The 23,095-nt window shown below is 39.6% G+C and overlaps 2 protein-coding genes across 5 annotated transcripts; both read left to right on the forward strand.

The window, feature by feature from the left end:
* Nucleotides 1-2,108: 2,108 nt before the first annotated feature.
* Nucleotides 2,109-10,369, forward strand: rbbp8l (retinoblastoma binding protein 8-like). 4 transcript variants are annotated; one of them, XM_049755028.2, is made up of 15 exons: nucleotides 2,109-2,244; nucleotides 4,812-4,862; nucleotides 4,932-5,021; nucleotides 5,123-5,165; nucleotides 5,898-5,993; nucleotides 6,097-6,209; nucleotides 6,386-6,461; nucleotides 6,538-6,683; nucleotides 6,774-6,823; nucleotides 7,294-7,358; nucleotides 7,869-8,607; nucleotides 8,684-8,786; nucleotides 8,860-8,921; nucleotides 9,354-9,570; nucleotides 9,647-10,369. In XM_049755028.2, exons 3-15 carry the CDS (start codon nucleotides 4,961-4,963, stop codon nucleotides 9,703-9,705), a joined length of 1,830 nt encoding a protein of 609 aa, XP_049610985.1. In that variant the 5' UTR covers nucleotides 2,109-2,244; nucleotides 4,812-4,862; nucleotides 4,932-4,960; the 3' UTR covers nucleotides 9,706-10,369. The 4 variants fall into 4 exon arrangements, with proteins under 4 accessions (XP_049610985.1, XP_049610987.1, XP_049610986.1 ...); XM_049755030.2 differs by having other exon boundaries at nucleotides 8,863-8,921; XM_049755029.2 differs by having other exon boundaries at nucleotides 8,687-8,786.
* Nucleotides 10,370-12,526: 2,157 nt separating this feature from the next.
* hck (HCK proto-oncogene, Src family tyrosine kinase) lies at nucleotides 12,527-23,054 on the forward strand. Its single transcript, XM_049755036.2, has 13 exons — nucleotides 12,527-12,932; nucleotides 16,116-16,244; nucleotides 17,094-17,127; nucleotides 17,739-17,832; nucleotides 17,935-18,030; nucleotides 18,379-18,482; nucleotides 19,208-19,357; nucleotides 19,469-19,621; nucleotides 19,694-19,876; nucleotides 20,603-20,679; nucleotides 21,464-21,617; nucleotides 21,808-21,939; nucleotides 22,143-23,054. The coding sequence occupies exons 2-13, from the start codon at nucleotides 16,125-16,127 to the stop codon at nucleotides 22,343-22,345; spliced, it is 1,500 nt and encodes a 499-aa protein (XP_049610993.1). The 5' UTR covers nucleotides 12,527-12,932; nucleotides 16,116-16,124; the 3' UTR covers nucleotides 22,346-23,054.
* Nucleotides 23,055-23,095: the final 41 nt, after the last annotated feature.

The following is a 23,095-nucleotide window of genomic DNA, read 5'->3' on the forward strand; positions in this document are numbered from 1 at the left end:
AATGTTTCAGACAACAGGAAATACTCTCTCAAGTATTACTCTTAGAGGTGAGTAAAATGTTCTTTCATAGACTGAGCAAACCAAATGATAATGTTTTTCGGATGACAGCCTTCACTCAGGCGTGCAGCCTGCCCAATAGATGTGTTAAATGTTGCTTATGTAAGCATGTGAGCGAGAGGGAAAGACGCTGGTGATTTACAAGCATGTGCGGGCTGGAGCAGGTCAAGGTAATGATCATAAATAAGAGGCTCAGGAGAGGAGGGGGACAAAGAGAGGCTGCATGAACATCATAACAAGTGGACAAGTTCAAATTCCTTTAGCCCACGTGTGTTATAACTTAGAGAACATTTGTGTGAGGCCATTGCTCTTAATGATCTTTACATCTCTTTTTCTACATGGTTTATGAAATGAACTGTCATCTAAATCGTGCACCAGACTTAAGACCCGAAGTTTATGTTCTGGTATGTAAAGTACATTGGTTAGACTTTCACAACCTGATAACATTTTGTATCCAAGTACAATGGAGCCTGCTAACGTGCAAATTTAGAACATTTTACTTGGGTTAGTTAGTTTGAATAATGCTTTAAAATAATGGAAAGCTATGTTCAGTACACATAACTAAATGACAACCTCTGAGGTCAAACAGAATACTTTCCAAGATGTCACTCGATCTTCGACATTCATTTTAGGAGACAAATCTTCCCATAAGAAATAATTGAGAAAGTGTAAACTTGTCCACTGCTAAAAGTAAAATAGAAAATTGTTACTGACAAAAGCATAATGTGAAAGTGTAACTCTTGTAACTAATTTTTATTGTGGTGTGTACACTACCACTAGGGGGCAGTTAAGAGCTCAAGAGTCAAATCTGTCATTCAAAGTAATGATAAAACTCCAATACGTACTGTATCCTCTTCCTGTTTAAACACTATACAAACCAGTAAAAACAAATAAAATAAACTTGTCATTACTGGACCAAATTCTGCAACGTGCTCAGATATTTAAATTGGCAATAATTAAAACATTAAATAAAAACGCTTGCAATCATGCGCAATACATGTTGCACAATGACACTCTCATAGCCCAGTCTGTGTCACAGTATGCCACCAAAGCTCTTTAGTTTTCATTGCCTTTCACCAACTGCAATTTTTCACATCATCTAATTAGTACCTGGAGGGCAAATTAAAAGCGAAGACTGTCTCATGAGAATGCCTCAGCAGTCTATTGCTGAAAATCTGCATGCTGATCTTGCCCTTTGTATGTTCTAAAGTGTTTTTCAATGAAATCCTCTTTCCTAGGTTGGGAGATGGAAAGAATTAGTTTGGTGATCAATTACAGTGTTGACCTTTCATCCTGGCGTCACTCTGCACACGCCAAACTCGCTGCTAGGAACCACCCCCCTCCAAACCAGATTACCAACCAAAAAAAAGTAAAAGATTTCAACTTTAAATTGAGGATTCATCAGTTCCGCCCCCGACATCTATTTTTGCAAGGTAATTGGGACCTCTAGTGAACGAAAGAGAAAATTACAATAAGTGAAAGCATTGCCTGATCAATTTCTTCACAGAAAGGCCACTTGTTCAAGAAAACGTTTCAATTGGCGGCACTGACATCTGGTGGCATTTTATTCTAACTGCATTAAACAAAACGGAACACTCACTGAATGAATATGGAACCTATTAATTAATCAAACCATCCAATTATATTCTATAGCGTTTGGTAGGGTCACAGAGGCCTAATGTGGCTGACCTTGGGCAACAACTATCTTTTAGGGAATCACAAAATCTTTGAACATTGTCTCTTTTAATTTGTGCTGTCATGCAAAAGATTACTTTCTTATTTTATTGTATTGGAGAATAATGTATAAAATCAGACTTTTAAAATGAATATCAACTAACATATTCAGTATATCATACAAGAATAGGGATGTGCATTGAGCTCCGTCAGTTACCCAATTGGTGCTGTTCCTCTATAACCACAGGGCTTTATGGGACCGGTTTGACTGGTTATATGAGATTTCAGCAGAACTGGAATATCAAGGGAGAACTTGCCCAGGCGTCAATGTTTGTGTTCCTCAAGGGAACAACTGCTCGGACCGGTTTCATGGGGTGGGGAGATGAAGGATGGGAGGGTGTAAGACAATCTCACTTGCAACACTTTTCTCTATGTGTCCGCAGCACTCAGTCCATCTCTGAAGCGTAAGGGGAAAAAGCAGGGGGAGCCAACAGAGTCGCCCCACTTTCTGAGGTGAGTTGTTGGATGCTGAGGTGTTGCCTTTAAGGTCACACTTTGCGTCGGTCGGTGTGTAGCATTGGTGGTGATATCTGCTGCGGTGGTATGAAGACAGGAAATGTTCATGGCCTCAATAGACACCAGCATGCATGCTCATTAGCTGCTCGTGTGTGCGCATGGGAAGTAGTATCGGCACTGGTATTGGTGCTTTTCTAATGTTATCGATACTGGGTGGTCACTGATTTCAGAACAGGGGAAGTCATTACATTGTGGCTTTTATGGTGAATGAGGTCAGAATATCAAAACTTTTAAAAGTCATGGTAAGGATGGGATATGTACTTTTGCTTGTGCTTATGTTAATGTTGCTTGTGTTAATGTGTGTTTGTGTGGGAGTGTGTGTGTTTGCATATGTGTTTGTCATCAGAAGGACAGACAGGTCTTCTCTTGCACCACTGAGATGGGCTTTTGCCTGACATATCCTGACTTGTTGAGGAGGGAGTGTGAAGCTCTTTTATCTAAATGAAAGCCAATATTACTAGCTTGCATTTATGGCCAGCATGTGATTAAAACTCATTCAATCACAGAGACAAAATTATAGAGTCTATACTGAATCCCAGGTACTTAATACGTTTCCCCCCTTTTTATCAGGTCTGAAAAAGGCTGTTTGTCCTGATTAGAAGCATTACACGTACCTCGTAAAAACGACATTAATTCATCTAACAATGATCCGGCTGGTGTCAAGATCATTTTGTAATTAAATTGGGGTCAAAAATAAGGGAATGGTATAAATAATAAGGTTCTGAAATGATCATTCAAAGCGTCTGAGTTAGCTGATCACATATTTCAACACAAAGCATGACCGTGAAAGCTAAAACTTAAAATAGAAGCTTTCTGTGTTTTATTTCATTTTGTTAAGCAATTTACGTTCTTTCACCCAAACCACGACTAAAGGCTGTCATGCAATGCTGATTAAGCTTATCTGATTGTTTTACACCTAGAATTAAAAGCAGTTCCACTTGGGGCTAACTTCAGTTCTGTTGGCTGCTTCGTCCAGCATAACAGTTTATGCTGATGCACCATGTTTGCTTGGACCTCCGGGCTTCACTGAACCTCTGAATCCTACTATAATATAAAATCAACATGATAAATAAAAAAATAAAAAACTCAAAAAGATTCACAATCCTTCCTAGTCTTCAACAAAACGATATAAATATATATATAAATATAAATAAAATTGTATTGTGTAGTAAGTATAAACAAACATAAATAACTTTTTCACTTTTGTAAAGATGTCGTTGCACTTGCCCTTACTGTCATTTGATTTATGCAGTACCATTTTGTAATCACATTCCTAATTCGCAAAGGTCAAAACACCTTGTTAAATTGAACATGACTTTAGGATCTTGCAAAAGTCGCATTAACGAGGGACCAAGACGGGGGCTCCCCAAAAACAAAGCCCCAAGCAACTCGGTCATTGCTGTCTTGTTCAAGGACATCAAAATTGAGTAGGCAAAATCAACTAGCACCTCAGCTGCAGGCACTGCCATCTTCCATACAGTGTTTCATTATGCAACTTGAGTTAGACTTCACTGAAAGCTACAAGTCAAATGTAAAACACAGCAATGGCATCAGATGCTGTCATATTCTCCCATCCATCCCGCCTTTGGTGTGACAGTTTGGTAAATTTATTCCCACATGAAGACATTCTGTAAATGGTCCCTCACACACACTCTGCTGACACATGCACATTCAGGAGCGGGTTAAGTTTTGTGCACTTGATACACAAAGTTCACATTCGCTTACTGAGGTCTGGCAAGACCGGTCCAGCCAGTTTTGTTAATCGTCAATATGAGAACTGAATTTGACAGCCAAAATGCGGTGCAGTACACCCAAGGTCCTTGGGCATAAAGTTTTGTTATTTAATATTACAGCACATGCTAGAGTTAGAAATTGTAAGAAATATTCAATTGATGAATTCCTTTCATTTTCTACTGCTTATCCTGTTGCTTATTAATGGTGTTGGTTTGTAGTACCTCAAAAGGTCATTCATCTTTCAATAGGGAGGTAGTGCAGAAAGAGTGAGTCACTGATGGTGTAGGGGTACACTCACCACTCAGTGACGGTGTGCATGTGGATATGGCTGGTTGTTCATCTCTGTATGTGCCCTGCGATTGGCTGGCGACCAGTTCAGTGTGTAGTGGTGGCCCGTATCTGGCCCCCGGGCCTTGAGTTTGACACCGATGCTTGTACATGATCAGCTGTGTTGAGGATGGATGGGTGGATGGGTGGATGGGTGGATGGATGGATGGATGGATGGATGGATGGATGGATGGATGGATGGATGGATGGATGGATGGATGGATGGATGGATGGATGGATGGATGGATGGATGGATGGATGGATGGATGGATGGATGGATGGATGGATGGATGGATGGCTAGATAGATGGATGGCTAGATAGATGGATGGCTAGATAGATGGTTGGCTAGATAGATGGATGGATGGATGGATGGATAGTAGCAGGGTTGATAGGTACAATGACCTAATAACACCCTGCTTCTGTTTTTCTGTTTTTTTTCTAGGTTTTCATCAACAATAGTGAGGCCTGAGCAGAAAAACACATGACTCTATAGGTCAGTCCCACCATGTCGTTATATGCTTTATATCTCTAACGCCTTTCAAAATTATAATCCTGCCTCCAGACTGACACTCGTAATTTGATGTGAGAAAAATGGAGAGCTTCAACGAGCTGCTTCTTAAACTCAGGGAGGTCCATGAGCGAGAGCTTGAGGGTAAGAGGAAATAACAGATAATAATGGCTTGTTTTATTGATTACAAAAATGCACAATTGTTTCAAATACCACACAAATTATTGTGCTGCTTCACTTCTCAGCTTGGCAGATGAAAGTGCAAGAACTGTCCAACAAGAAGGGCTGGTGAGTGAAGGCTTCAACCTCACATTTTAACAATCTGTAGACAAAATCTTGTTTCCAAGATTTATGACATTCAACATGAGCAGTCGATGAATTGGGCCACAACGGCTAAGCTGTGCACTCCACCTGTTACATCTTGCCATGTTAAACACTTAAAGTAGTTCATGTTTGAACATGTTCAGTACACGGTCCAAAAAAGATATGTTTTATCCTTTTTTTTTATTTTACAAGTTGTGAACGGATTGTATTGTAGTGGGATTAGATAAGATAGCTGCATGTAGACATTCTTTTAAGAAATTGAATGAAATTGAATTTATGGTCATTTGACATGCCCAAGTACAGAGCAACAAAATTCACCTAACGGGTGCAACCCAGCCAAGAAATTTTAAAGCAATGACCAACAGAGGGAGACAGAACGCGTATTGAGTCATCAAACCGCGTTCCTATGAAAGGGAAAACATAAAGGGATGGATAAGGAAGAAAGGTTACAATTCCCATATGAGTCCATGTTTTTTTTTTTTTTTATACCTATACTAGATAAAGCTTTGGGCATACTGTATATTCTTTACATTTCATTCATGCATACACATGAGTAATTAGCAATCTAGCGTTTGGCACGCTTGACTCGCGGTTCTGTGGTTCCTCCTACATTCCATAAAGATGCATGTTAGATTAATTCAATTATTTAAATGTTTCCTATACATATTAATTGTGTACGCCTGCGTGTGTTCTCAGTGATACAAAGCGAATGGAGGAGCTGTTCACCAAGAACCAGCAAATGAAGGAGCACCAGCGATTACTCACTGAAAACATCAAGACACTTGAAAACAGGTGCACACTTTTTATTCATTTTTGAAAAGAGGTTTGAAAGTGAGTGTACAAGCAGCAGATTACATTTTATTTTTATTTTCTCAATGTGTGGTGCAACATGCAGGCTGAGGGCAGGCCTGTGTGACAGATGTACTGTCACTCAAGAGGTGGCTAAAAGAAGACAGCGGGAGTTTGAAATATCTCAGATGCAGACCATCCAGCACATCACACTGCTAGGTAGTCTTTCTCATTCATGATGACCATGCCATCAACTTCTTTACTTGTTAGCGTCTTTGAATTCTAGAGTCCTTCATGTCATATGAAAAAGATATGCGCATAATGGGGAAGCATTTAGACTTGTATTGGCCCGAGGGTTCCCTCTACAGTTTTCATGCATTCCCTCTGTGTCATAGCCGGAGAGAACAATAATCTAAAAAAGGAAAACAGGAGACTACGAGACGAGATTGATCATCTAAGAGAAGCACTAAAGTAAGTAGATGATGACAAGGATAGAGCTCATTTAAGGTGCAAGCAACAGATTCAACAATGGCCCCTCATCATACAGCCGCACACCTGTGGAGGTCAAACCTGACATCTCTCCTGACCTTTCACCTTTATCCGGACCTATCTCCATGACAACTGGCAGGGCCACCTCCGACCAGCCAATAGGCAATGTTGCAGTGAAAACAGACACAAACCAAATGGCTGACGGTGAGATTGAAAATGACAGCAGTAAGGGAAGGGTTTTTTTTCATGAAAATTATTGGCTTCTTTTTTCTTTCTGGTTTCTTGACCTCACAGAACCTCGCGAAGAGCTCAGACAACTGCAAGGAATAAGCAAGAGCCACTATGTAAGTTTCATTTTTGCACTCTTTGTATAGTAATTCTACACACATCTCTCTCTAGGATGCTATGTAAATGTTATTACTTGCATTTATTAAATGGGGGCTTGGCGGCTGCAGATCCCCCCCCCACACACACACAACAAATGGATCATCCCCTTCTTAGTCCTGCAAAGGGGGGGGGGGGGATTCCCTAAAGTGTGATGATGGCGATTATTTGGATTGAGAAAGATTACAGCAACACAAGACTAATCACAGTTCATTTTCCCGCGTTGCCTATGTCGCTTATTTTCCTTTTCTTTTCTTTCTGACTTATTTTATACAGAGCAGACAGAGATCATTTGGTCAACTTATATGACCGCCAGAGCATTCTGCTTTTCTATGTGCTTTACAGAAAGTCGGCAGGAAATACAATAAATACCCCAAATAAAATTAAACGCAAAAAAAGAATTAACTATTTATCTTTCTCTTTCCTTCAGGCTACTCCAATTTACACCTCACCATCCTGGAATACAGAAAACAATGTGTCACATACTGAGAGGAGGTAATCATATAAATTCAATCTTACTCCGGGCACTCCGGTTTCCTCCCACATCCCAAAAACATGCTTGGTAGGCCGATTGATCACTCCAAATTGTCCCTAGGTGTGAGTGCGAGTGCGAATGGTTGTTTGTCTCTGTGTGCCCTGCGATTGGCTGGCAACCGGTTCAGGGTGTCCCCCGCCTACTGCCCGATGACGGCTGGGATAGGCTCCAGCACGCCCGCGACCCCCGTGGGGACTAAGCGGTTCAGAAAATGGATGGATGGATGGATGATTCACAGCAGAAGTTACTACGTACTACTTGAGGAACATGGTCCAAGTCCACAAAACGCATGTAAACTGGTGGGGCAAACTCTTATGCGCCCTTCAGAGCCTGCTGAAAGAAGAGTACTGTCCCACACAACCTGAGCAAAAACCACACTGCTCCTCCTGTATTTCTTGTATTAGCCGTAATAATATCAACTGTATTAATTAAGCTTGGACATTCCTCTCACGGGTGATATCTTGCCTTAGATCTCTCATTGTGGGAGCCCTGGAACAGCCACTCCCAGTCTCCTGTCAAGCTCTTCCTCTGAGGATGTCCTCGTCCTCTCTCAATGCTGATGTGAATCCAACCAGACATACAATCAAAGCCCCCGTCCCCTGTCGTCCTCAACCAATCAAAAACAGCCCTGTTGCCTTCCCTTGGGCCCTACCGGAATCTTCTGCCTGGGCTTCAATGGCCGCTTCAGGCATAAACCTGGTGAGGCACCCTTATCCCAAAACAAATCTTCCTCGATTTCCATGCTTGGTCCAAAGTAGCCAGCACATCAGCGTTTCCAGCAATCAAGATCATGTTTATGGGTCTCAGTGGCACAAGCATAGTGGCTTTCAAGGCCCCATAAATGAACCAACTGTGGTATTTAGATTGAAGAATCAATCCGAGCACACAGAGATTCCGGGTAAGTCTCAGGAGAAGAAGGATATACAAACATCCAGCACCAAAAGAGTTTTGGGGGACGGCTTCCAAGATCTCTGCGAGGGTCCTCTAGATCTGTCGGACAGAGGAAAGTCAAAACCCGGCCAAACAACGAAACATGAACCGTTTTTGTCCCCACAAGAGGGTGAGGGTGTAAACAAGAGAATTGACAAGGAATTGATGCAGAGTATTCCCATTCATGATCAACCCGCATCACCTCCCACTTCTCAATCTTTGGCGCCATCCTTGCCCATGGTCACACATCAAGAAGAAGCTACGCGAAAAAAACACGAGGTACCTTCACCAGTCAGTGAACGATGACTAGAGTGCAGGAGAGAACACTGGTCAGTCATGTATTGGTCTTACCCAGCAGGTGGTAAAAGAAAATGTGGAGCAGAAAAAAGAGGCCACTGGAAAGATAGAGCCAAGCAATGGAAAGAAGGTCCCTGCCCTCACAATATCATTACGGCCAGGTAATATGACAAAAAGTGGGTCAGAATCCATGTGAAGGTCTCTAACGCAGTTCTGTCTTTTTTTCTGTAACAGTAGTGGTGCTGGAGAGTATGAATTCCACTCAAACACAAGACTCCCTATCAACAAATGGCAAGGTAAGATGCTGACATGGGTCATTTTGTATATGAAAAGAAGTTGAGGGGCACCAGCTACATATGAGCTACAACTCAAGACTTTTTAAAATTTTCCCAGTACATGTTTGTTTTGTAGTGGATTTCAAGTCATATTAAGGGCCATGTGTGAGTGGGGACAAGGATCGATTGTCCACTCCTAACCATTGCACGATTTTCTGGTATGTTCGTGTGGTCATCATGAGCATGAATGGCAGAGTTGAGACAATTCCAAAATTCTGAGCTTTCTCGCATCATTGTGTCTCTTGCATTGTGTAGTCTACTGAAAATGAATGCACAAACATCAACAACAGCAACAAAAGGCACTTTGTTTTGTTGTTTACCTTGTTTTGACTAGGAACATGTTCACCAACAGATTTTGTAACGACTTTGTAAAATTCTTCTGCCTCATCACAGTCACCACCACCAAAAGTCGAGCCAGGAGGCTCAAAGGAACAGGTGGAGGAGGAGGTAGTGGAAGAGGAGGAAGAGGAGAAGCAAGATGAAGAAAAGGCGGAGGAAGAGGAGGAGGAGGAAGAAGAGGACAACATATCAGAACAGGAGACCAACCATAGCTACAAGAGGAAGAAATTATTTACGGATACAGAAATGGACCAAGACTCAGACACAGACTGTAAGCATCAGTTCAAATTTTTAAGTAAGTTTATCGTTCATACAGCTTTTTAAATGCTCTTCTATTTTCCTCACAGTCATGGCCAAAGCAAAAAAGGTCAAGATCACAGTGAGAGCTCCAGAGGCCTCCAGCTGACTGGAGTGGACATGAGCAATCTTTCATTAGAAAAAAAAAAAAAACGACTCACAATACAGTAATGACCCAAGATTTTACTCAGAATTGGGGATTCAAAAACTAATATAGAACAATCTCTTCTGTCTTGAAATTAATTTTCAAAATAGAAAACGTCATCAAGTGGAAACTGTCCAACATGTAAATGCTGAGACGGACTCTTGGCCAGACAGAATGCCCAATAAATAAATAAATAAATAAATAAATAAATAAATAAGCAACCAAGCAAGAAAGCAAGCATAAAGCTTCTTAAAAGCATTCCTCACAAGCCATGCAAACATTCCCCTAATCACTATGAGCAGTACCGCTTATGACATCAGAGAATGTCAATCCCCAAGTGTCTCAAGCTCTCTGGAGATGCTTACAAATTCTTCCCATGTGACCGGCTTGTTTTCTCAATACCCGAAAACACGAATGACACCAGCCATGTAATTTATGCAAGACTATAACCGGCAAAGCAACTTTCATTGTGACGTGAACGCTTGCAAAGAGGCTGTAAGGAACACTCTTTACTTGTCAATTCCACAAGTGGGTATTATATTGAATTCACACCAGTGCAAGAAGTTGTGTGATAGCTGATCTCTGTCTATTAAATACACTTCAATGAAAATGGGCTTTATCGTACATCGCACATACAGTCTCCTAATTCACCCACAGATGACTATCTTGCTTTAGGTTTCCTTAGTATTTAGTGTATGTCAAACAGTAATGATAAATAATAATTATTTTCCACATTTGGCTAAGTCGCAACTAACCTAGAGTTGTAGTATGTATTAGGTGCTTTCGGACTCGCTCACCAAGTCTCAGTACATAGTGTCATCTTGTTTATGAAACATGTTTGTAATTATTTCACTTAGATCACCAAATGATTCCCGAGCGCGGCACCGCTGCTGCTCACTGCTCCCCTCTCCCCCAGGGGATGGATTAAAATCACATGGGGATGGGTTAAATGCAGAGGACAAATTTCACCACACCCAGATGTGTGTGTGACGATGATCATTGGGACTTTGACTTTGACTTTGACTTTCCTGGCAGTGGTGTCACCGCTTGGATATTTTTACCATAACGTCCCCCTCCTGCTGCCTTTAGATACTTAAGTGGCCCAACAAAAGGGAAAAAATGAGTAAAACAACTTCCTCTTCCTCTTTTTCATTTTGAAAATGCACATATTTTGCAACAACTAAGTTTCCACTTACAGCTGTGACAGCATCTGTTCAAGCGGAAGGGTGCGTGTGATAAAACTACAGATACAATGTTGGTTTAATAATAGACTGCTGCAAAGTCACTGTGGTGCTTGTCCATCTCAGGCAATGCTCCGTTAATACTCATTTGCACTTTTGAACTTTATTTTTGTATGTGTGTCCACTTCATTGTAGCCTTTTTGTGAGCAACCATGATGCGATCTGGTCATCTTTCCATTATGTGGATAAATAGTCAATATTTTGCTATTGTATTTCAGATCATTAAAGATATTTTGTAAGCTTACAGTCATTTGGTGATCTGTCAACTGTGATTGTCAATTAGGACTGCTATTAGGTTGCTGTTATATTTTTTTTGTTACCAGAAATGCAACATAATGTACACAGTGGGAATTACAGTTGGCAAACAGAAGCAACAGCCCACTTCACATTTGGGGAAAGGGATTATGCAAAGTCTTGCGGTGTATTGATCTTTGATCATCAAGTTTTTCAACTGGTCGAGCAACTTTGATGATCATTTCTGTGCTTAGCCTCATCAGGACTTTTGGTTCCTTAAAAATGTTATCAGAGGAACTGAGTCCAAAGTGACTGTCATTGGATTATTTGGGGTCAATGTTGTTGCTTATCCCAGCAGTCATTGGGCAGTAGGCAGTAAATATATGCCCGTAATTAATCCTGTCAAGTCTTTATATGTGGTGGCAATGGTTGACAATAGTACTTGGAGTCAACAGTGCCCAGGTCAGCACTAACTCAACAGGCTCATTGCAGTTGGGGAAACATGAGGTCATCAGCAGTGGTGAACGGCTGCAGGGTCACAATCCTTTATCTCTTGACTCATCATCTAGTATCTACCCAAAATTTTAAAACTCTTGCATTTAACCTACTGCTTCACCCCTTCCTCGTCATTCCTCTCATCCAATTTACATTCTGTCCTCATCCCCAATTCACCCATATCCCCGCCCTCCTCCTCCCCCCCGCTAGGTTTCAGCAGAATTTCTAATCCTGGCTGCTGATTAAGGATTATGTTTTGAAATCTGGTGGTTTTCTCTTGAGCACCATTGGCGAGCTGCTGATGTGCCACTGCACCATCCACATGCAACCCCGCTTCCCACAACAGACTGAACTCAAAGACAGCTGTCAAGGAATCATTTGGACAAAAAAAAAAAATCCTGACAAATATTACATTCAAGATTGAAAGATATAATAAATAAATGTATAAATAATATACATAAAATGTCACTTAGCATACTTTACACACGTGTCCAGTGCAAATGCAAGTGCAAACCTTTAAAAATGCAAATCGCTGAAGGCAGTGAATCTTCTGTCATTTCCTACACTTTGAGAATTATTGCCAATGCAACTCCAAGATCAACAGGTTTTTGTCAACATTTTATTTCAAATCAGCAGTAATCAATCAATTTCAACTTGGTTCCATGGTTTGCTGAGAGAAGGACAATGAGGATGGTGCTAGAGAGAGAGGAAGACCTTTTTGAATAGGCAAGACATGAAGGCAGTTGGCGTTGGAGAGGAGGATGCAGAATATTCAGTAGGAGAAAGAAGACGGAAAGGATGACGCTCTGTAGCGACCTCCAAAGGCGTCAAAAGAATTGACTAAAGATAACGTTTAAGAACACTGAGCTCTACTTAGTGGCTTACATTTTGAAAAAAATACATACGTATATATTTGGAATTCCAGGAAAAGCTCATACTGAAATACAAAGCTGTACTTCAAATGTAAAGAAGGGGAAAGAGTGTAAAAGTGGAAGATTGAAAGCGCTGGTTCCCCTTTTTTTCGGCTCGCTCAAGCTTAACAGCGCTCTCACAACTTCCTCGTCCAAGTGACAGACGCGTCGCTGTGCTCCTCATCTTGAAGCACATTCGCAAAACATGGAAGCGGTTAGAAATGAGGAATAATTTCAGCTACGGGACTCTGGCAGAAGAATCATTATCTTCTTAAACTCATCGTCGTAGGAGTACTTGGTTAAAGCGACGGTGAGTTTGTTGTTGTTTCAAGTATTGTGACGTCACTGTTGAACAAAATGTACTCAAAAGTAAAATTCTAAACATTCTGAATTATGAATTGTGATCATTAACACATGGAATGATTTTACAAAACTTTAGTGTGCACATACCTGAAAGATGCTATTGCATTTTTTTATTTTCTTATAAAAGACAGGTTGAAAATACACTTCAAAGTACACTAATTGAGTGATTCTAGTACTGTTTCAATGTTTAGTCATTAATGAATCAATATCATGCCCTAGGGGCCATAGTTATGTATGAATGCACTATCCTAATCAGATCTGCTCTATCTTTGGAGGATTACTCTTTATAGATAATTTACTTAAAATTGGAGAGTTCTTCTGTATGTTACCCAAACTATTCTTAAAAATGCCAACATTACATCATACCCAAACCCATAAATCATCTATAGTCCAAACTATAAAATTCCAGGCAAAATTCAATAACCCACAATTCTGCAAAATGAATTGTTTTATATTTAAAAGGTTGTGGCCTCATTCACTCATCAATTTTGGAGATTGAATTGAAGCAATCAGTAAGAGTTGTCCAATTGTTTTACAGTTTGTGGCAATCTAAAGCAAATACGGTGTCTTCTTGTAAAATTGTTTTTCTATTTTTATTTTGACAGAAGAATTGAACTGAATTTATTTTTCTTCAATTTTAACAGATGCATTTTTAAACCAGGTCTCTAACAAAAATTGAACGGAATTTATATCGTTTTTTTTAAAGTTGTACATTTGCTTTCTATGACGATCTGATTTCAATTTCCATTTTGTAAAAAAACAAACAAACATGTGCAACAATCAATTATAAGAACATTCATGTATACTGTATGTATAAAGATGAGAGATTGAGATGACTATGCATATGTTTATCAAAGCCTTTATGGCTTGAGAAAAAAAAAACATGTCCTATGACTAAAACAATTTGACACGCCTTGTCTATGGGGTTATGCGTTGTAGTTGTTGGTTTGAGGAAAAGGAAGCTCAATGACTTTCTCAATTAGATTGCAACCAACAGAATGTTCAGTTCAAGTCCAGCATCAAAACGCAAGTTTGTTGCCCCACATGTGTTGTAATAGAACACAAAACAGAAAAGGAAAAATAGTAAAGTTACAGCTAACATTTGAATGAAAACATTTTTAGGCAGGCCATGATCTTAAATGTACTCTGTATCTGAGCATGGCTTCCTGTGCTGTTGCTTTCCGAGCTAGTTAACTGTGCTCCGCACGTCCCATATTTTGGGACTGTATTTAATTTTTTTTTTAAAATGCATTGTTTACTACAGGGCTCTAATTAGTGATCTAATTTAATTATTCTCAAAGTAGAACGTGGGCTCCGTCCAGCGCTACGCAAAATATCCAGTAATTAAATCTTCAAACTGTGTATAATATTACAGTAACATATATTGTTAACTTCAACTGTTTTAACTGTCATGTTCATATGTTTACATACCCTGGCAGAATTTATGAATTTTTTTTAAAATAATTTTTGGGGATATTTGGATACAAGTCAGGTGACAACTGAAATAACCCAAATGGCCTGATCAAAAATTTAGTACATATCCAATATACACACTGACACACATAGGTTTAAATTACTGTTGAAAATAATTTTCCACACCCATGAATTGTTTGATGGTAATTAGTGTCTGTACTGTAAATAGTCATTGAGTGGGAGACCTTGCTGCACATTTCATCCATGGGCTGCACTGACTTTCTTGGCTACTGCGCCATGGGAAATGCAGTAGAACTTTCAAAGGACCTGTGAGAAAAGCTGATGTTATTCTTGCACAACCTACCTCTCCACCCCTGTAGGTTCATTTTAAGTTAATTTAATTTCTCACATAATGTTCTTCCCTTTCTTTTTTTTCCTTTACCTGAGTATCCCCTTGTATCATTTTTACATTTCCTGTTCCTTGGTTACTGTGCTTACAAAGTCAAAGTCAAAGTCAGCTTTATTGTCAATTTCTCCACATGCCAAAGACACACAAAGAAACCGAAATTTCCTTCCCCGCTATCCCACGGTGACAAGACATGGCCCACAATAGACAATCAAGTAAACAAGTAAACAACAGCGTGCTGAATAAATAATCAATAAATAACACAACAAATAAATAAGAGGAGCAAAAAGGAGCAAGTGAGCGTACAGCAGACATTCCAGAAAATAGCGCAACAGTGCCACACGCTACGCAGAAGGGGGTAGCGAGTTCAGGGTCCTAACAGCCTGGAGAAAGAAGCTGTTGGCAAGTCTGATGGTGCGGGAGCGCAGGCTCCTGTACCTCTTCCCAGAGGGCAGAAGGTCAAACAAAGAGTGAGCTGGGTGACTCACATCACTCACAATCGTGGTTGCCTTGCGGGCGAGATGGGAGGTGTAAATGTCCTTCAGGGAGGGGAGCGAAGCACCAATAACCTTACCAGCCGTATTCACTATGCGCTGCAGGGCCTTCAAGTTCTGTTCAGTGCAGCTACCACCCCAGACAGCGATGCAACTGGTGAGGACGCTCTCAATGGTGCCACGGTAGAATGTAGACAGGACTGCCTGAGGAGCACATGCACGCCTGAGCTTCCGCAGGAAGTACAGGCGGCGCTGAGCTTTCTTTGCCAGTGACGCTGTGTTTGCGGACCAGAAGAGGTCCTCACTGATGTGCACCCCCAGGAACTTGGTGCAGCTCACCCTCTCCACCACAGCACCGTCGATGATCAGCGGCAGGTGTTTTGTGTGACCCTTCCGGAAGTCAACAACGATTTCCTTGGTCTTGTTTACGTTCAGCAGGAGGTTGTTGTCCCTGCACCACGTGATCAGAAGGTCAACTTCCGACCTGTACCGAGTCTCGTCGCCCTTCGAATAGAACTTATTCTAAGTTCAAGAGGGTAATACCATAAAGTTATGCTCTATTCTCAAATTTTAACAATCTTACAAGCCATATAAGAGCAAAAATAAGGTAACCACTATTATTAGTGAAATTACAAAACACTCAGGCTTAACTTTGATGATGAAAGTGAAATGAGGTTTTTCCTTATGCACTAAATTATCATATATAAAGAATGTCTTCCATATATCAGGCAATCCTTTCACAACAAAACAACAAGCAAATATTGCATAGAAAGTCTTCAATGGCATCTAAAAGCTGTGTCTCCTTCTTAACCACCAGGACATCACCATGGGTTGTGTGAGCTCAAAGAAGGACCGGGAGAATCTTCAGAAAGGAAGCAGTGAGATGCAGAAAAGTGCACAGACAACCCACTACATCAAAGATCCCACAGTGGGAAATTCTAAAGTTGTAAGCAATCACCGTGAAAAGAATGTGGAGCAATGTAACACAAAGAAGAATTCTTTCATCCAATCCATTTGAAAGAATGTATTTTCTACAATTCTTTTACAATTGAAAAACTCAAAACAACAGAAATTGTAACAAACCTTTGATAGGTACCATTTTCTGTGATAACTTCTTATCCTCTTATTTTCCTTAAAAAAGTATTTTAGACTTATTCCCCTTCAATTTTAAGCAGTTCCCAGATGTCATAGCATGTCTGTGTAATGCTTTTGACAAAATAATTATAGATAAACAAAACACAGCATTTTATACAATACAATTTTTAGCCATTTTGAAAGTGTGGCATGTCTCTGTGAATGAATGATTTGTTTGATTGTTGTATCGCAAAATTAAGAATGGAAAGATCTACGTGCAGGCAATTTACATATTGTAAGGACTTGGATGTGTGTTATGGGTAGAGGTGCACTGCTGCTATCTACTTCGTATTAAGTGGTTCCTCTGGCCATTGCTTCCTGTCTTCCACCCAAAGTGAAGAAACAAGAATTGACGAAAGCAGAAGCAGAGCGTCAAAATGGCAGCAGATGCATGATTGAAATCTTACTATTAAGCAACAACCAAGATCAGTCAACCTGTAGATGCAGCATAATATAGCACACACAGCTAGTTTTACTTCCTGGTTGTTTTTCATGTACTTCACAAGGGAAAAACTACCAGCCCCGAGACTTAAAGTTGATAAAAACAAATCCTTCCTGTCTGTCAAATAAGTACTTCAACTTGCAAAGGGATGCCGTGTAATGTCATGTATAATGTTGTTAACATCCAAGTTTTGACTTGTCTTTTTTTTTTGGTCCACAGAGCAAAACGCCATCCAGTGCAAATATAACAGATGGTTCGTATCTCCGTCTCTTAAATTCTTCTGCATCGTTGTCAACCTCGGCTACTTGTACTTGCATCATCTGCAATGTATCACATTGCTCTTATGCAACGTTGGTCAGCACCATGTAGGGCAATACACACAAGTAAGCAGAGAATTAGATTAGGCCACATGAATCCTATGTACATCCTATATCAGGTGCCTAACATGAGTAAAGATGAACCTCTAACAATGAACACAGTTTATGGATTTATGGATGTGCATAGTGGTAGCATCAGCATTTCAGGCAACACACTGTTCTGGGCAAAAGTCAGAATCAGATCTTGTTCCATTGCATATTTTTTTTGTTGGAGAGCTGACATTTACAACTTCCTAGTTTTCTGGACCACAGCTCACATAAACTGTTAATAATGATATTAAATAGGTCCCCTTTCCATTTATATTTAACAGAGTAATGTTCATGCTATTGACACTAAACACTTGAGTGCTAGCTGTTTTCTTTTCAAGCTATGTTATTGGATGGACATGATGGACATTGCAAATTTAAGGATGGATATTCATCTATGAGCATTGTAATATACAATGTTGAAGATTTTTTTTTGTCTCCTTTTCCCATATTTACATAGGAGACAACATTGCTATTGCACTTTACGATTATGATGCCATTCATGATGGAGACCTTGGCTTCAAGAAGGGGGACAAACTTAAAATTTTGGAAGAGTGAGTAGGAGAGTCACCCGTGACATATCTTTCCTTTCTTGTCGGATTGTTGATAAAAGTTAAAGTCGTTCTGTAAATATCTGCGATTTTCTCTCTCTATAGATCAGGGGAGTGGTGGCGGGCGATGTCGATCAGTACAGGTCAAGAAGGCTTTATCCCCAGCAATTATGTTGGTAAAGATACCCTGGAGGCAGAGGAGTAAGTAGACTTACACAAGTAATAAAATGACCTGACAACAGCAATAACCTTAAAATTATTCAAATAATAAGAAAAGTGTGTCTGTTTGTCAAATTGTGGTTCGTGTCACTTTGCATCACAAAATCATAACATTTCTGGCCTCTAAAGTCTAAACAAATCAACTAATGCATTTCTTGTTCTGTATTGCTCTGTATTTTTCATGGGAGTGCTGCACAAATGTGATTTTTAATTTAGCATGGCAGTTAAGTAAAATACAAGCACAAAACACAGCTTGAAAGGAAAGAGCACAGCACCTTGTTTTGGACTGAGATGTGGTTTCTGCTCTAATGGTTGTTTCCTGTTGTTGAGGTGGTTTTTTAAGGGAGTGAGCAGGAGAGATGCCGAGAGGCAGCTTCTGGCCCCTGGAAACAAAGTGGGATCGTTTATGATCCGAGACAGTGAGTCCAACAAAGGTGAGTCAAGTATAAACCATTCATAACTTAGTAGAGCCCAACTTGTTATAGTATAAGTTGTGCTAAATTGTGATAGTTAACTTTTGAACATTTTGTTATTAAGGGAGTCATTGTTTGTTTTTTGTTTTTTTCCACAATTCAAAGGAGTCCCAAGTATCCTAAGGTGTCTGTGTAATGCTTTGAAAACCACTAGGATCAAGAATTACAGCATGTTTACTGAATATTTTTAAGATTTGCTAAAAATGGGCCTGTTTTGATGGACCAGTGCTGCCACTGTTCACCCCATATACAATTGAAGAAGTGTTTTTTTTTTAATTGCTCACAGTGGTGTAAAAATTCCAGATATATTTACATACGATACGTACGTACATACAGTACTCTCAAACTGTAATTTTAAAAACAGATACAATTGAGGAAGTACACAAGTCCTGTTGATTCAGTGCGCAAACAAAACAATGTAAAATATGACCGTTATAAAAAGTAGAGAACAGTAAAACAATTCTTCTTTCATGTTTTGCAAGAACATGTAAATAATTGACATAAGGAGAGATCACAGTTACACTAGGTAAGTGTAAGTCAGTATGCTTGTACATAAATGAATAGGTGAATTTTAAGCAGTGATTTATTGGCTCTACTCAAAGTGGTCGCACATGTGCCAGGAAAGTGACTAATATGGAAAAAAAGCTTAATTTAACATGATTTCTTCTCTCTCTCTTTAACCACAGGAAGCTTCTCCCTCTCTGTCAGGGACACTGATGGCCCATCTGGTGACACTGTTAAACATTATAAGATCCGTATGCTGGACAATGGAGGATATTACATCTCTCCCCGGATCACATTCAGCACCCTGCAGGACCTGGTCAAGCATTATAAGAGTGAGTGTGACTTGGCTCAACTTGATGAACTAGACCTAAATGCAGAAGTTATCTTGATAGTCTTGTATATGTGTGATTCATCGCAATGTGTGTGTTTTTTATTCCCTCCAGAGCAAGGTGATGGCCTTTGCCAACCCCTGACCAACCCTTGCCTGAGTCCTAAACCAGAGAAGCCCTGGGAGAAAGACGCCTGGGAAATCCAAAGGTCATCACTTAAACTGGAGAAGAGGCTCGGTGCTGGCCAGTTTGGAGAAGTCTGGCTGGGTACGATGCATTCAAGCATCTTTCCCTCTCTGCTAGTGGGTTGCATTTGAATATCTTGCGTTTTGCTTTCAGCGACATACAACAAACACACCAAGGTAGCAGTGAAGACCATGAAACCTGGGAGCATGTCGGTAGAAGCCTTCATGGCTGAGGCCAATCTGATGAAGACTTTACAGCATGACAAACTGGTGCGACTCCATGCTGTGGTCACCAAGGAAGAGCCCATTTATATTATCACTGAATTAATGGAAAAAGGTAAGATATGTGCACAAAACAGGTTGTGATAAAGGCTGTTGATTAAGATAACCAAAGACCAGATATAGTTTAAATTATATTTGAATTCAAATTTCATTGAATTATATTTGAATTCAAATTTTGCATTTGTGAACTACTGCTGCGGTGTCATATTTCTTCATCACAATGATTTGTGTTTGCAAATCGCTCTGACGCCCATGCATTACTTTGAGAGCGGGAGGAAGAGTGTGCTTTTGCTATACATAAAAATTAGGATTCAAGGATGACACTATACTGCTGAGCAAGCTAACACTACGTGCACTCATTTCAAACAAATACAAACTTTAACATAACTCATTTCGTGCATTATTTTTTCCCGCACAAAAATCAACTGACTCAAAATTTTAATATTGTTGAGTTACTGTATTTTGTTCAGCGTGGCATTCTAAATCCGCATGAAAATGTAGGCACTAGGTATATAGTAAGACACGGCAAACGCAACTATGTCTGCCATCTAGCGGTGAGTGGTGATACAGTCGACCTCCTTCTCATACTCTTGTTTAGACACCTACGCATAGTCAATCTTTTTTTTTTCAATTTCTTCTTGGTATAATTTTTAAAATATTTGTCTTGTTGTAGTGCATGGGGGAACAAAATACAAAGATGAAAACGTTCTCTTGAACTCACTGCCAATGAAAGCCCAACATGCATTTTTCTTATGATGTTTGCCTGTGCTCATGCATACAGGTAGTTTATTAGACTTCCTCAAGAGTGATGAAGGGAGTCGCATCCCACTTCCCAAGCTCATCGACTTCTCTGCCCAGGTAAGAATCTCTCGGTCACATCACGATCTTCGACGATTATCTTTGATCATTGGAGCACGTCCACAGGCGCATATGTGCATATGGGTTGTGTCGGATTAGTTGAGCCATACACTTGATGAGACCAAAGTAAGGCATCAAAGTGCTATTGCAAACGTAATTTGAGATGATTTGTAGAAAAATCCATACCATTTGGCTTTGCATGTCTTATTCACTCGAAATGTCAACTGTGCTTTTTTTCCATCAGTTCTCCACTCCAAACATGGAAGATTATGATCAAATATTTGTGACATCTGTGTGTATATACGTGCATTAATATACATTTTTTTTCTGCTGGACCTAGCCCATTTAATTAAGTTGTGCTATAACAGTCCTCTTTGTTACTGAGCAACTTTTTCATTTGCTAATGACAAATAAGTAGTTTAGTAGATAAGAATGTTTTTGTCACACTGAGATGCCAAAAAAAAACACTTTGTATTCCAGAAAAAAAAGCTTATTCTGATCATTTTATGGCATTATTCTCAGAGTATATTTTTATTTTTAATATGGTCCTAATAGTCCTTTGAAGTTTTGCTTTGATTCTTGGCTAATCCTCAGACAGCACGCTATACGTTAACACTTTGTGGAATATCGTATCACTGCCGTAAGAAACCAGCAAAAGGGTGCCAACAGAAACTGACCAAAGTTTTCTGCACTGAACTGAACGATTTCCCCTTTTCATGATTTTGTCACACCGACTGCGAGGAATTACTTTCTTACTCCATTACTGTGACTTGTTTATCCATAGATAGCAGAGGGTATGGCCTTCATTGAGCAGAGGAATTACATCCACCGAGACTTGAGGGCCGCCAACATTCTGGTCAATAAAGCTTTAGTATGCAAAATCGCTGACTTTGGCCTCGCTCGCATCATTGAAGACAATGAATACACAGCAAGGGAAGGTACGACTTACTACAGTATTATTTAATTTCCTCTTAATCTAGCTGGGAACACAGAAGAACACAGTAACGCAACCAAGATTCCTAAATTTAAAGAAGAGTGCTTTGTGAACTGGCTGAATCTAAAATTTACCACTATTGTACGAGAAGATGTGTGGAATGCAAACTTAAATACTATTTTATGGTTCTTCAGGAGCAAGATTTCCCATTAAGTGGACAGCACCTGAAGCTATCAACTACGGCTGTTTCACTATTAAGTCAGATGTCTGGTCTTTTGGCATTTTGCTGACTGAGATCATCAGTTATGGACGTACACCGTACCCAGGTAACAACTTCAATATTGATAGTGTGCTCCCTCGCGCTATAACAATAAAAGCCACTACTATCCAGTATACTATCACCAAACTATGTGTAGTTTTGTCTCTTTTGGTATTTTGAAATTTCCCTCGCAAAACATTCCACAAGAGATCATCGTAAAATACCTCTCAATGTTCAAGAGGCTATTTACCAAATTGATTTTATTTATAGGGATGACAAACCCAGAGGTGATCCGTTCACTGGAGAAAGGCTATCGAATGCAGCGTCAGGACAGTTGTCCCAAGGAACTCTATGACATCATGCTAGAGTGTTGGAAGAACAAACCAGATGACCGTCCAACCTTTGATTATCTAAAGAGTGTCCTGGAGGATTTCTACACAGCCACAGAGAGCCAGTACCAGCAGCAACCGTGACTCACGGTCTTCTTTTTTTTTGGTCCGTTTCATGATGTAGTATTTGTACAAAAACGTTATAGTATTTTCCTGTATCCTCTGTCAATCCATCTGTACTTCTCAATAACTTGATGTCTCAGCCGGCTGTGGACAAAACATTTTTATTTAAATAGAAAAAAAACCCCACCATTTTAATTATTAACAATTAACAATTTCCTGGCATTTTGTTGTCAGAAGTTAAAGTCTAAAGAATTTCTTGCCACCACAATTTGCACAAATTGTCAGTAGATAAAAGTTGTATGTTGGAATATGAATTGCAAAAAAAAAAGTCGTGGAAGTTCAAGGATAGCTACTTGATCCAAATTTGAGAAAGAATGATTGAATGACCACTTTTATTAAGGGCTTTCAAAATGTCTTGGTATTTGTGCCTTTAAATTATATTTTGCTTTCTTTTATGTGAGACATCCATGAATGCTTTTTTGTTTTGATTTAGTCATTTATTCTGTGAAGAAAGGAAAGCTCACTTACGTATTAGCCTTCATTTTGCTCTTTGGAAAAATAACTTATACTTACATGTAAAAATCTGCCATAAAGAATTGCTCACATAAAAGCAAAACAACCTCTCAATGGTCTTTTTGGAATGTTTGTCAAGAAGTGATGAATTAATTAATTAATTGATTCAACAAATATTGACACTTTTAAAATAAAATGTTTTAATATTTAAGAAACATTTATTTGTCTCGGTGAGTGATTCCAAAAGAAATGCGTTTT

The sequence above is a fragment of the Syngnathus scovelli genome, chromosome 2, assembly GCF_024217435.2.
Source record: "Syngnathus scovelli strain Florida chromosome 2, RoL_Ssco_1.2, whole genome shotgun sequence".
In the NCBI taxonomy this organism is placed as follows: Eukaryota; Metazoa; Chordata; class Actinopteri; order Syngnathiformes; family Syngnathidae; genus Syngnathus; species Syngnathus scovelli.

What these genes read in the sequence shown, in the direction of transcription:
- rbbp8l (XM_049755028.2), top strand. Translation starts at nt 4,961, where the DNA reads ATGGAGAGCTTCAACGAGCTGCTTCTTAAACTCAGGGAGGTCCATGAG. An exon ending in CATCTAAGAGAAGCACTAAA is followed by an intron (nt 6,462 to 6,537) that starts GTAAGTAGATGA and finishes CTCATCATACAG; the next exon opens with CCGCACACCTGTGGAGGTCA. An exon ending in CACAATATCATTACGGCCAG is followed by an intron (nt 8,787 to 8,859) that starts GTAATATGACAA and finishes TTTCTGTAACAG; the next exon opens with TAGTGGTGCTGGAGAGTATG.
- hck (XM_049755036.2), top strand. Translation starts at nt 16,125, where the DNA reads ATGGGTTGTGTGAGCTCAAAGAAGGACCGGGAGAATCTTCAGAAAGGA. An exon ending in AAACTTAAAATTTTGGAAGA is followed by an intron (nt 17,833 to 17,934) that starts GTGAGTAGGAGA and finishes CTCTCTCTATAG; the next exon opens with ATCAGGGGAGTGGTGGCGGG. An exon ending in TCATCGACTTCTCTGCCCAG is followed by an intron (nt 20,680 to 21,463) that starts GTAAGAATCTCT and finishes GTTTATCCATAG; the next exon opens with ATAGCAGAGGGTATGGCCTT.